Genomic DNA, 13,292 nt, shown 5'->3' with positions numbered 1-13,292 from the left:
TTTTTTAATAAGAATATAATATATTTTAATTTAAAATAAACACTTTTATTTTTATAAAACAAAGAAAATTAATATTTAGTTAACGGTTCTCATGTTTAAATAAAGTAATTATAACTCTCATCACTCCTATTTATAAGATTGCTTATAACTGACAAAAAAGAAAGGAAAAAATAATAAGATATAAGTAGATCTCATCATTAATACGGCTGACAACGAGAAATAAAAATAAATCTTATATCTTATGTTCTCCTTTATACTTCATGACCGCCAAAAATTTCGCAAACAATACAAAGATGAATCAACGGACCCAATGTCTCATTTGTCTTTTCATATTTCGAACTCTTCCTTTCATGATAAAAGGAGTCAAATTTCCCCAACACTTGAACCGCAGGTGCAAAACGGCAACACTTAAAAGCTATTTTTAATGCTTTACTTCAGCCAGATTTCGTAAAACATATCCATTGAACCCTTTTCAAAATAATTTGATTGGCCACAGATTTGAATGATTTCGCGTGTATGGCGTTGAGTACAAGCGAAGCTTGAGTTGTCCACGTGGCTTTACTTTCAATGTGCAAGTGGACCCAATTGCCTTTTATAAGTGATTTATTTCTATGTAATTTACTGCCCCGAAAATTTTAAAACAGAAAATTATAAATAAATAAATAAATATTAACCCTTGAACAGATAAATTATATTGTTGCCACAACACTGTGTACCGGTAAAATAATTAAAATTTTAAAAAAAAAAGATGATCTTTCTGGTACTAATTAACTTAACAACAATCCAAGTCGTAGAAAATATAATTGCTCTATTTAGGACTTCGGAACATTCAGACCCAATTAAATAAAAATAAAAATGTTGTATAACTTTCTCCGACATGGAGAGATGCATTTTTTGTTTTATATTTCAGAATACAATTCATAAAATTTATTTTTAAGAAAAATTCAAACTTTTGTTCAATAAGCTACTCACTTTTTCCACAATTTTGAATCTGTGCTTGAACATGGTGTTTTTCCGACGGGAGAGAAAAGTTGAAAGTCGTGTCGGTGTTATTGGGTTCGAGTGCCTTCAAGAACTGAGCGCGTCCGCCGCTCTTGCTGCTACAGAAGGTACACGAGTAGCGAAAATGCAGACCACCTTGATTTACGCAATTCGCACATCGCGCGATATTCCACCTCGACGCATTTTGCCTTAGCCGTCAGTCAATTAATTAATTAGAATATACGAGAAAACGGTGAATTTCTCTTCTCATATGCACGCCGCTGCTCCCATTCACAAGTTAAGGACACGTGCACTGAAAGAGAGTCGCTTACGGAAATTATTCCGCACCATTGTCTGGCTAATTTGCATCCCAAAGAGGACCTCGACCTTTTCTATTGATTGACAACTGCGTCGTATGACTTTGATTAAATGCGAGAGTAATTTTCTTTGGTCTGCTTTTTCTGAGAAATCAATAAAAAGCAGTTGGATTACCCATTCATGGGAATTACCAGCGGTAAATATACGAAATTAGATTATCCTTGGTCTTTTAATTTGAATTTTATACTGTATGAAAGCAATATGCAGCATATTTGTATTTAATCAAGATCAAACAAGATCTAACAACGTGAATAAACTTTCCATTAAATATACAGGGTCAGAGATGAGGATTATAATTTTCCATGAGCATTAATCAGGGATTTAATTGAGATCCAATTTTTATCAGCTATTTTTTAACTGGAAAAATATCCTTGATTTTTTCCCAAAAATTGTTGGCTGGTGAAATTCAAATATCAGTCTCATTCCCATCTACAAATTTAGCGAAAGATGATTGTTATCCCCCTTTATTTCAGACCAATCAAAATTATAAAAAGGATTATAATTGAGTAAAAATGAAAAATTTTAACGTCAAATTTGACTGAAAATATTCGACTAATAGAATCTAAAATTCGACTATAATCCTCAACCCTACAGAAATAGGGATTTCCGATTATGAGATAAAATTTACACAAGAAAAATGTATATTTTTTTTCGTATTTTTCTTGTATCATTGGAAAAAGCCTTGTTTTCCCACGCGAGCCTCACTCACTTTCAATGAGTAATGAAATTATGTCAGACGCGGAACTGCGAGGCTGTAATATGGAGTGCATTTTTCCATCTGCAGCTCGGCGAGATGCATTTTCTGCAATGCGGTCAAGACCATTGATCGCAAAGGCGCTCGCATCAGGTGTTGTCTTACGTTAAGTGACCTTCGCGCCAGCGAGGGTAATTATAAAAAGCGCTTATCTTACGAATGAAACGCATTTATTTCCACTTTTGAAAAAAAAAAATAGTGCGCCCTCAGTTAGAAATCCCAAGAAATGTGATCATCCGAGGAAACAAGTTCTCCGTGGATCAATATTTTAATGAGACCGTGATAATTTGTTTACTTTTTACCTTGTAAGACAGTCCATTATGCTGCTGATTTTGCAGCTGCCAGGAATTATGATTTCTTATTTTCTTATAAGTCCTTTTTGCAAAACATGTTAATTAGAATAAAAAAAATAATAATTGAATGAACAATTAATATTAGTAGAAGAAAATACAATTTAATTTGTTATCTGAAATTTATTACTATTATTAATAATTTAGAAACCTTTTTTTATTAATTCGGTAAAATGAGTAATATTGGGAGAGGCATGGCCTAAAAAAAGTGAAGTAAAAGTGATGCAAATATAATGCAGTCGTCTGGCTACTTTCAAATAAAAACGACTACTTGATTTCTGGTGACACTTTTCCTATAAATATTATGAAAAAAAAAATGAAAAGAAGAACTTACAAACGACTTTCCTATACTATAAATTCAAAATAATGCAAATTTTAGTTGATTAGCAGCATCAAATAGGTTTTAATTCTAGTTAATTTAAATATAAACCATATAAACCATTAATGAAAACTAATTGCCAGAAAAATGAAAGAAAGGCACAGAAAAATTAATTTTAATTTTTATAAGTTTTATTATTCATTGTAAGTGTAGCATTTTCAGAGGTCATTGATCTGGATTTCTCAGATTTTTCCATCAGACTTATCTATGTCAATGTCAAGAGCAAACTTCTATTCTTCTCTAAGATGTTATTTTATAAGTTGATTCAAAATTTGGCGAAACAAACACGCGAGGAAACACCGGACCTTCCTCAATGCTAGCTACGCATGGCCCTAGAGATAAAAGTTTGCACACGCTGGCCGCTGGTGATGTCGAATTTCGCGATTTCACTGCCAACGACACGATTCATGCCACAGACACGTGAATGCTGCGGCTACAGGGCAACGATTGTAAAACACGCCGCGTCTCACATGGTCTCTGTTGCCAAGCATTTTTATTACACAATAATTACTGCAGAATAATAATTTCTTAAATTCGAATTCAAAATTTTCTAAATTTGATTATAAAACTGGCAAAGTTTATAATTTAAATTATTTCATGAATACAAATCTTGAGGAAGCACTAATTTTTTTTCTTTGATTAATTTCAGTTTTGGTGTTAAATGTCGCAATGGTTTAGATTTCTTTGATAAAATAAGAGTGATTTTCTGACTTATGACCCAAATGAGAAGGTTATGCAGTTTATGGATCGGTACATCAGATGTGCAAATCAACAAGGTTATCAGGAACTTCTGATTATGGCTTTAACAGTCGCATGGTGATCTGAATCGCTGCAGTCTCGTATAAACACTTGCGTTTTTTTTCCAATTTTAACTTGCTGCACAGCTGCGTCAATGACACACGTGACAACACGCAAGGAGCTTGACGACTCCGCAAATTTTTTTCTTGTTTTAATCTCATTTAAATGAAATTTAAAAGTAGAAATTTATTATTTATAATAAATGTTTCAGCTTTTCATACCTATTTTCGCCTCTCAAATTTAACAAGTATAGCAGAGTCTTGCAGATTTTCTGCTTCATAATATAAGACATACAAATTAATTAAAATTATTTAAAAAAAAAAAACTCTCAAACAATAAGAAACAAGAGTTGCCCTTGATTGCATGATTTTTTAAAATTTACTCCAATATTAATTCTACTTTACACTATTGAATATTATTTATATAATATGAAGCTCGTTAAAAAAAATATATTTGATTTGAACACAGCAGCATCAACAATAATCAACATGGAGAAAAAGAAATAAAATTAATTTATGTAATGTTATTAATAGTAAATGCTCTCGATTATGATAAACGTGAAATTTATAATTCAAGTGAACTTTTTTATTTACTTATAACCTTTGTTAAATTCAATTTAAAATTATTATAACATTTTTGGTTGTTTCAATATAACAAAAAGCTTGCATTTTTCAAGGGCATTTTTTGGTTAAAATTGGACTCGCAATCAATTCAATAAAAAAAATGTTATATAGAGTGAAATTTTGTACATATACCAAGTCAAGTGAAGGACGAATATGCTTTGATGTTGCATGTTAAATTTATATTCCTGTCTATCTCGCCGCGCGTATTCGAGAAGATCTGCGCAGAAAATCAGGAGACCTGCAATGACGAGTGCACTTTTCTCGTATTTTTTGTTTTTACGTTGTGATTTTGGGTTTGAGCCGCGAGCTATGACGTCAAGACTATGAAAAGGTGGTGACTCTCATATTCATTGTCAGATTTTTTGTGTTCGTTTTAAATTTATCGCACCTTTTTGAAGTGTGTCTCTTGAGCATAATAATTTAAAAATGGTTGATGTGTGAAGGTTTTACTTCTAAATTTTTTCTTCAGGAAGGATATTTATAAATGAAGTAAAATGAAAATGAAAAAAAAATTCATTCTTCTCTCATTAGTAAAATATACAATTTTGGAGGATATTAGAAAAATAGAAAATCAGTAAATAAATCAGGGTTTTGAATTATTGGATTTTACAAAGCATTAGTCAAATATAAAAAAAAACTTGTTTTATCTACGTACATTTTCCTACTTAATTGTTCATGAATTGCATTGCAACAATCAACAAATTTTATGTGCATTGCGAGAATAAAAATATCATACTACAAACGCACTCCAGGTTACTGTTATGCAACAAGCGATACATCAGAGTGAGGCAGGTTGTATAATTCAAAGTGGATTTACTTAAAAAGCAGCAACCTTGAAGTCAATCAGACCAAGAATGAAATATAAGTTTCTCTATTATGTTTCATAGGAATACATTTGGAATAAAATAATTTCATATTTTATTTATTTTTAAATATTTTCAATCATTAAAGTAAAAATTAAGATATTTTTAAACCATTTAGCTCCCTCAAACACAATTCATAAGCTGATGCTGAATTTTAAGTATCAAAATTATAAAATTAATCACTGTCCTTAAATTTGTATGACTTTTTAGATTTTTTGAGACTTTTAAAGTGCATCAATTAAGTTAATTAGACGCATTTGCGTACGAAAAAATAAACACGCGCGCGAGCAATAATTTTGTTTATGGTGCATGCAATGGTAATCAACTTGATTTAGAACCTCTTGATGAGCACCGCCCAGAAGACAAGTGGCCGTGTTCATTCAACTTACGAGAGAGGGTGATTTGGTGATGTTATTTTTGTGGAGAGCGGCAGTAATTAAAACACATCTCTTGGGGATGAGTAAAAGCAGCGCTGCTGCCACTCGAGTTACTAAACATTCTTGTTAGCGTTGGCTTATAAAACTGCGATTAACATACATTATGAAATAAATAAAGGAAAAATGCTAAACTGAGAATCAACGTCAGAAAAATCATCTAATAAAATTATTGTATTATTCAAACCAATTTGAGCTTTTCAGAAATAATTTCATTAAATTTTAAAGGGGAACTTTAAAGACCAGCAGATTGATGTTTGTTTTATAAAAATTGCGAGAGTGGCAATAAAATCTCTTCTTCTCAAAATTAGTTGACTTATGGCATTTTCAATTGTTTTGTTTGCTTTCCTGCAATAAGATTCCACGAATGGCCAAAAAATTTAAAATGGTCATTATTACTTTAAAATATTTTGAATCAGATTGTGAGCAATTTACAATAAAAAAAAAATGCAAACAAATCTAATAAAAAAAAATCGCTAGTGTAAAATATAAAAAATATTTATAAATTATTTCTCCTTTGCTGCATAAAATTGCTGCTCTTGAGAAGAACGGGCCTTCAAAATAAAGCTATCGTTTCGGTATTTTGCATCCCCTCATTTAAACTGAACAAGACGAATTAACTTATTTTTGAAAACAGCGCCGGAAACTTGAAGTCCTCGCTGCACTTGAGCTCAACCGCGGCGTTTTTATGTGGGGACGGCGCCGCATGATTCGTTTGTAAATAATTTACTTGTGCTCAAAAACTAATACACCACGGCCTAAAAAGTAAAGTATGCATGCAGAAGCGGGGAAAAAAGAGCTCGCTGTCTCCGCGCCATGAAGGCATTACTTTTCCACAGCTCACTTGGCGCGTAACATTAAATTTAGACTTGGTCGTTTGATGTGCGGGGCGGGACGAGAGAGGAAAATTACTCTGCAGGAAGTGCGCCGAAGCTCGAATTGATGATTTCCCATCGGAAATTTTCTCGACTCAATAAAGTTTTGCCTTCCTGAAGCGTTAAAAAAACATTTATTGGCAAAACCAAAACAAATTAATAATATACAAAAATAACTTTTGGAATATTCAAAGATTCAAAGACAAATTGCAAGATGGTTTCTTATTTCCGACTCCACGGCATCCAGTGATTTTAGACTTTATTACTCATAATTTCCAAACCCGTGATTCACTTTTTTTAAATTAGGAATTTTATTTGGAATTCGCGGGTTTCGCGAAATGTTGCTGTAAAAAACTCGGCTTCTCTTGGTCCTTCGATCTATACAAACAATCCAGTTTTTTTTTTAAATTTGTAATTCAAATTCAAAGACAAATAATGTTACCAGTTTTGAGCATAGGATCAATCCAAGCGGAGAAATTATTACTACTTTTTTAAAATTTAGAATATTGAAAGGATATAAAAAAATTGATTGTGAAATTGTAATTCCTTGGATTTTATCTTGATAAAAACAACGCTGTAATTTATTCTTCATTATTGTTTAATATAATTTAAATTATTATATTAGTATTTCATTTCAATTTTTCAGACGCAAACAAATGCGCAAAAGCCGGCCAATATATTTCCACTCGGAGTGCGTCATTTTCGGGAAGGACGGTGCAAATGTCGGCATTAGTATGCATAGGGTGGCACATACCGGCTGACGTTCTGCATTATCGCTCGCGCCGCAATAAAATCTGCACGCGCCCCTTGTAAAACGGACGTCGTTTTTGGGATTTTTCTCATCTCGCGGGATTAACAGCATCTCAACAGATTCTGGCTCGAGCCTATGCAGCCGGGCGGTACGCCGAGCAGTGCCGGTTGCCTATCGCACATCAAAGATTGCAATTTTATGGGTTTTATGGCCCATCATCATCCCCCCGGTGATGCAAAAGGATATTACCAATTTTTAAATGAGACATTTTTTTCGAAATTGATATGCCGCTTTCACAATTCCGAAGGTAAAATTTATAACTTACAAAACGTTTCGAAATTGATTGGAATTTTTCAACATTGCTATTAGATTAATATGCGAACATTAATGTGAAATACTGAATGGAAAATTTTCTGTTGACGAGATTTTGGGCTGTTTTTTATATCTGCAGTAATTTTATTTTTATGGCCTATAAGATTTTTTTTTACGGCAGGATTTTCATTTTACAAAGGGGATGTGTGTAAATCAATACCTGCTAATTCTATTTGGTATGTGCCGATAGGAAGTCGTTTAATTTTGAATGCGTCAAGATTTCCTTTCCGCGCTTCTTTTTGATCCTATATGCTTTTTTCAACAAAAGGATAAATAAACTCAAAGGAGAGTGTTCGTAAGTGGGCCAGCGAGATGAGAGATTTATTTTTCCGGTGTTTTTTTGTAGGAAAGAGGAATTCTTTTTTAAAATTACCAGTAGGACATTCCCGATGAATGCATTACACAACCTTTATTAATTCCGTTTATCTGTTTTATGATTAAATTTGCCGACATCACAAACATTTTAGAAACGTATAATTATTATGATCAAGCTATTATTAATCCCTAATTGTTATTGTAAATAAATAAGTTTTCAAAGATTATTAAATATTTGTGTAATAATCCGATTTTTAAATTTCGAACACTTGGTTTGTTTAGTTAGACATTTAAAAAATTCTAAATTAATTAAAAATTCAAATATACAACTACATCATTACCAGAATATTTTAATTTATTTATTATACTTTCAAAATAATTATGAATTATTTTGATAAATCTGGCTTTTAATACCAAAATCTTTCTTTAAAAAACTCTCTAATTAACTAATTATTATGCGTCATGCGTGCTATATTCTTGAAGATAAGTAAAATTTAAAAATATCTGGATATGTTTGTAAAGCATTGAATTATTGGATTTTTTTAATTAAATACAGGATAATATAAGTGCTGTTAATTCTTGCATATTTTCATTTACGGCAAATATGAATTGTGCTACTTTTTTATCCACAAATTCAACGTCAACGAAAAATCATAATTTGATCTGATTTTATTGTTGTACAAGTTCTCAGGGATTCAGTTCATTTTTTGGATTGGGTACAAAGAAAAAACGCTTATCTGCTCTGCAACTATCTGAATTTGCTCTTATTGTTGTGAAGGTGTGAACCTTGTTTAAAATTTGGATAAAAATAATTTAATTAGTCTTTGAATGATTTAGCACAAGAAATCTCCTAACATTTAATAAGAAATTTAAATAAATTGAACAAATAACGTCAAGAATCTTTAAAATAAATATTAGAACACTCACCAGTTCTCCCCATGGTGTTTGTTGTTGTGATCAACTCAAGCATCTCACTACTTTTCGTCTGTCAACCCCGAAGAAAAGAATAATGAGAATCTCAACGCACAGAGGGAGCGAAAAGGAGGAAAACGAGACAAAATCTCTCTGCAGACGGGCACACGGGGTTGCCGGCCGGCGCGAGATCTCACCTGTTGGCCGTACCTGGACCGGCAGGCAGGTATTTTTATTGCCGGCAAAGAAAGACGAAATGAAAAAAGAGCGTCCGTCGGTTGCCTGGCAACGCCGCTGTGCGCAACTCTCTCAAGGCTAGCGGGGCAGGCGTCGGCGCGCGAGTTTCTTTCTTCAGTCGAGGCGCGCCACTCACTCGGCAGGTACGAAGCGCCGCGCAAAGAGTGATGTCCGCAGACGAGCCTTAAAGCGCGGGACACTTCTTCTCATTTCTCATCAAATTCTCGCACTTAATTCGAAGTCAAATATTAATTATGGCAGCCGCGAAGCCACACGACATGAACGGAGGCTCCGAGATGGACCCGTGTCTGATGCTGGACGGCCACCGGAAGGCCAAGTTCGCCGAAGACGGCGCCTCGATGGACCTGGACGGCGCCGCCGCCAAGGGCATCGCCAAGAAGAGCGCCCTCCAGAGGGCTGAGACGTACCTGAGGGAGAAAAGCGCCCTCAACCGGCGCCAGTTGATCTTCGTGCTGGCCACCGCCGTGGCCGCCTTCCTCCTCCTCATCGTGGTCATCGTGCTGGCCGCCTGCTGGCCGCGCTCCACCCACGCCAAGGACTTCCCCGTCTGCAGACTGCCCGCCTGCCTCCAGGCTTCAGCACAGGTCAGATTTTTTTAATATTTTTTCCGCTATATTATTATAAATTTAGAAAAATAATTCTAGAAGAATTCATTCAGTTTATGAAGGTGGTGCGCTTACAAATTGTAGGTTTATTAAAATTTAAGAACAAATTTAGTAAAGGTGAATTGTAAAAGGAATTCAGGCCAAAAATTTAATAGAAATCAGGTAAAATAAAAAAAAAAAAAAAAGAAAACCTAAAATAATACCATATTTTTTAAATTTCTACTTTTTTGAGTAACAAAAGCAATTCAGTAGTTGATCTTCAATTTAATTTTCGACTAGTAATAGATTTTTCAAGCTTCCCTCACAAAATTTCTTCAAATCCACGTTTTCCCATTTAATTTTTATTTTTACTTAAAATCACACGAAGTTGAAAGCAGTTTGTAAATAATTAGGTATAACTTTTAGTTCGTAACCAAGTAAATCCATTTAATATTTTTTTTAGAATTACGCACGTATTTTCCTCTCAAATCTTTCGATAAGGCAAAATTTAGAAATCTTTTACTGGAATTCAGTTAAAAATAAAATCAATTTATAAATATTTTGTACTGATCCATTTTGGATGGTTTTTATAACAAACGAGCGACGTGCGACACGAAAGAAAGACCCAAGATTTTCACATCTGCCCGCGTCATTCATCCCTGCGCCTGCATCTTCCATCCTCCCCCTTTGAACAGCTTTTCACAGGTAGATTTCGTTTCCTCCTAATATTTCTCCTTGCTGCTGCTCCTTCTTTTCTTCATTGTGAATCTCATCGTCAGTCAGACCCCTCGGGTAACACCGGTAGTAGTCCCTTCAGCGCAATCAGAAAGAGAGGCGCGTTTCTTTAGATTTTTTGTTGGGCAGGTAAAGCGAGGCGAGCGTTGATGAGCCCTGTAATTATCATGCATGACGTTGGAACATTTTAATGAGAGTTAAACGCGATCCCAATGCAAACATATGTATAAAGTACAATAACTTTTTAAGCACATTATTTTCATAAAAAATATTAAAGTAAATAATTTAGAAGCACAAAATAAACAATTTAATTTTTTTTAAATTTTTTTCATTATAATTATTTAAATATAATTTTTTGTTTCGTTATTAAAGTAACTAAAGTTTTACTGTAATATTTGAAAACCTTTAATCTAAGATCATATGAACATAAAAATATACTAGCAGTGGCAGTGAATTGGGCGTATTGTATGTAATTACAATTACATAGTTGCACCGGCTGTGCCTGATCGTTCAAAACTTCCAAATTGTGAAGAAAATTTTAATTCTTATATTGTGAGGGTCATATCAATTTGAATAGCTATTTTTATCAAAAACTTTTGAAATGTTGTAAGATTTTCTGCAAATTTTGAATGAATTGACCCTAGAAAAGCTCCACCTTGAAGTAAACCGCAAATTTTGATGGAAAAAAACCAATTGAAATTCGATCCCTGCTGACAAACAGGACACTTGATGAAAATGTGGTTTCGCAAATTAGACAGGCTGGAAGCGGCGCCGAAACGGTCGAGTGCCAAATTTGCATGCAATGGATTCGTCGGCCAATTAGCCGCGCACATTCCTGAGAGCGATCGCAGTACGAGTCGTTTCACGTACCAACGTATTATCTTCTTCGCCGGCCGGCGGAATTTTAACTGGGAGGTTCTCGTCCGCAACGAATGTAACTGTAAACGCCGGCATAATATAATTTCGTACCTGCCGAGGATCAAGTACTTGTTTTCAGAGATGAGTCTCGCAGATTTGACGCCATGCACGCGAATTCCTCTTTGGCAGAGTCGAGAGGCGGGCGTGTTTTTGCACAATGAAACATTGCAGGATGACGAAAGGAGAATCTCTCGTATACATGAGAAGAAGCTCTTCGCCCTGCTAGGGAAGTGCAAAATGCTGTTTTTTTTATTTAGCTATTGAATTCTATAAATTATTACAGCAAAATTCATTGTCTGACAATGGATTTTATAATTAATTAATGTATCAACTGAACACAACTTTTATAATTAAAAAAGTTTGCTCTGATCATTTCATCCAGAAATTTTTCATTCTTTGTTTTTTTATTACGTAGAGTTTTGATTTGTTTTTATTTATGTATATTTGGGCTCAAAAGTGCTTAAAATTTCCTTTACCAGAAAATTTCTTTTTTAATATAGTGATTTTTTTTTTTTTTTTGAAAACATTGGCTATAAATTTATAAATTATTTGTATAGAATATTTCAATTTTCTCATAACAATTGTATTTTTGAGAATACAAGTTTGTGAAAATAAAAACAAATTCATTTTAACATATAAATTTGAAGCTTAAAACAGAAAGAAATGCAGAACAGTCTGTTTTTAAACTTTTTTAACCATTATTATGAAAATGATAATTTGGGCTCCTCTATATATACAAAAATGTTCGCATAATATAATTTTTAAGTTTGCCCTCTCAACATTCCTCCTATTGCCAATAATGATGAGACAGAAATATTTTATGGCTCTCGTTTCCTTCTCCTTTGGCACGAGAAATATAAAACTCCATTCAGAGAGCACAAGGAATCGTATAATATCCCTATCACGGTCTCATTTTTCGCTTAAGTGAGAGTGGCCTACCATTATCACTGTAATTTTATCTTATCAGCGCTATAGGAATAATACGCGGCGGGTGTTTCGTCATTTGTCTTAAATTGGAGCATCACGTTTTATAATTCTATATGCATCAAAATTTTGCGAGTCTTGTACAATTCAATATCACAGTTGAGTCAATTCTTCACAAGGAAAAGCTTAGATTTCATAATTTTGTTGCAGCAGTTTATCCCCTTTAAAAAATTTGAATGTTTTTTTATTGAAAAATTCAATCGTTCACAAATTTCGCCTTAAATTAAAGCTGTATTATTAAATGAAACACAAAGGATAGTTATTACTTGTAGGTTTTTTATTAAAAATTTAGACACTGATAATTTTGCATAAGCGAGGATTTACTAAATACAAAACGAATTTAATAAAAGAAAATGGATTAAATTAACGAATTAAGATTCGAAATGGCAATAAAAATCAATGAATATTTTAAAAAACCAAAAGATATCGATGGACGTTTTCGAGGGTAGCTGCAGAGCAAAGTTCTTAAGAGAGAATTGTCAGAAACCTCTGCTTTTACAAAAGGCAAATAAACATGCGTGTGAAAACTGAAAGAATAAAAGACAGATTTTAATTAAGCGGCCAAATGGTTGTTAACTCCATTGTTAAACACGCGTCACCTTCAATTTCTGTCTCTCAAAGTGATACCCTTATTTCTTTCTCTTAGCGCGGGTATCATTTTTACTCTTAATAATAGTCGTGGCCATATTTCATGGTTCTTGAACCCAAAATCCATTGTCCGCCCTGTCCGTGAGATTCTCCTTGCCATCCACTCCCACGCTTTTATTTTCAACCTAGGCCCGCGCCATAACTCACCAGATCACCAACAATTATTCCAACTATCTGAGAAGAAAAATCTCCCAATCTGTAGACAAAAATCAACACTCGGACTAATAAATTCAAAAGAGACGACGAGATCAAACGCGTATTTCTTTGAAAGCAAAAGCAAAGGGCGCTTTTTGTGACTCGGAAATTCTGTCGCGCTCCATTTCGAATCGATTGCTGAGTTATTTTAATGCTCCTTTGTTGCTGCAATCTTTAAATTTTAA

At 33.7% G+C, this 13,292-nt stretch overlaps 1 protein-coding gene across 1 annotated transcript in view; it reads left to right on the top strand.

The window, feature by feature from the left end:
- The first annotated feature begins 9,135 nt into the window (after positions 1-9,135).
- LOC132193644 (endothelin-converting enzyme 1-like) overlaps positions 9,136-13,292 on the top strand; it is a 29,637-nt gene continuing 25,480 nt past the window's right edge. The window contains exon 1 of the mRNA XM_059614433.1: positions 9,136-9,627. Within this exon, the coding sequence (XP_059470416.1) occupies positions 9,277-9,627 (351 nt within the window). The 5' untranslated portion in view covers positions 9,136-9,276. The remainder of the gene's footprint in view (positions 9,628-13,292) is intronic.

This window comes from Neocloeon triangulifer, unplaced genomic scaffold (assembly GCF_031216515.1).
Source record: "Neocloeon triangulifer isolate White Clay Creek 2 clone unplaced genomic scaffold, ASM3121651v1 ptg000004l, whole genome shotgun sequence".
In the NCBI taxonomy this organism is placed as follows: Eukaryota; Metazoa; Arthropoda; class Insecta; order Ephemeroptera; family Baetidae; genus Neocloeon; species Neocloeon triangulifer.
The sequence above is the reverse complement of the archived record's forward strand: the minus strand, read 5'-3'. Positions and strand labels throughout refer to the sequence as shown.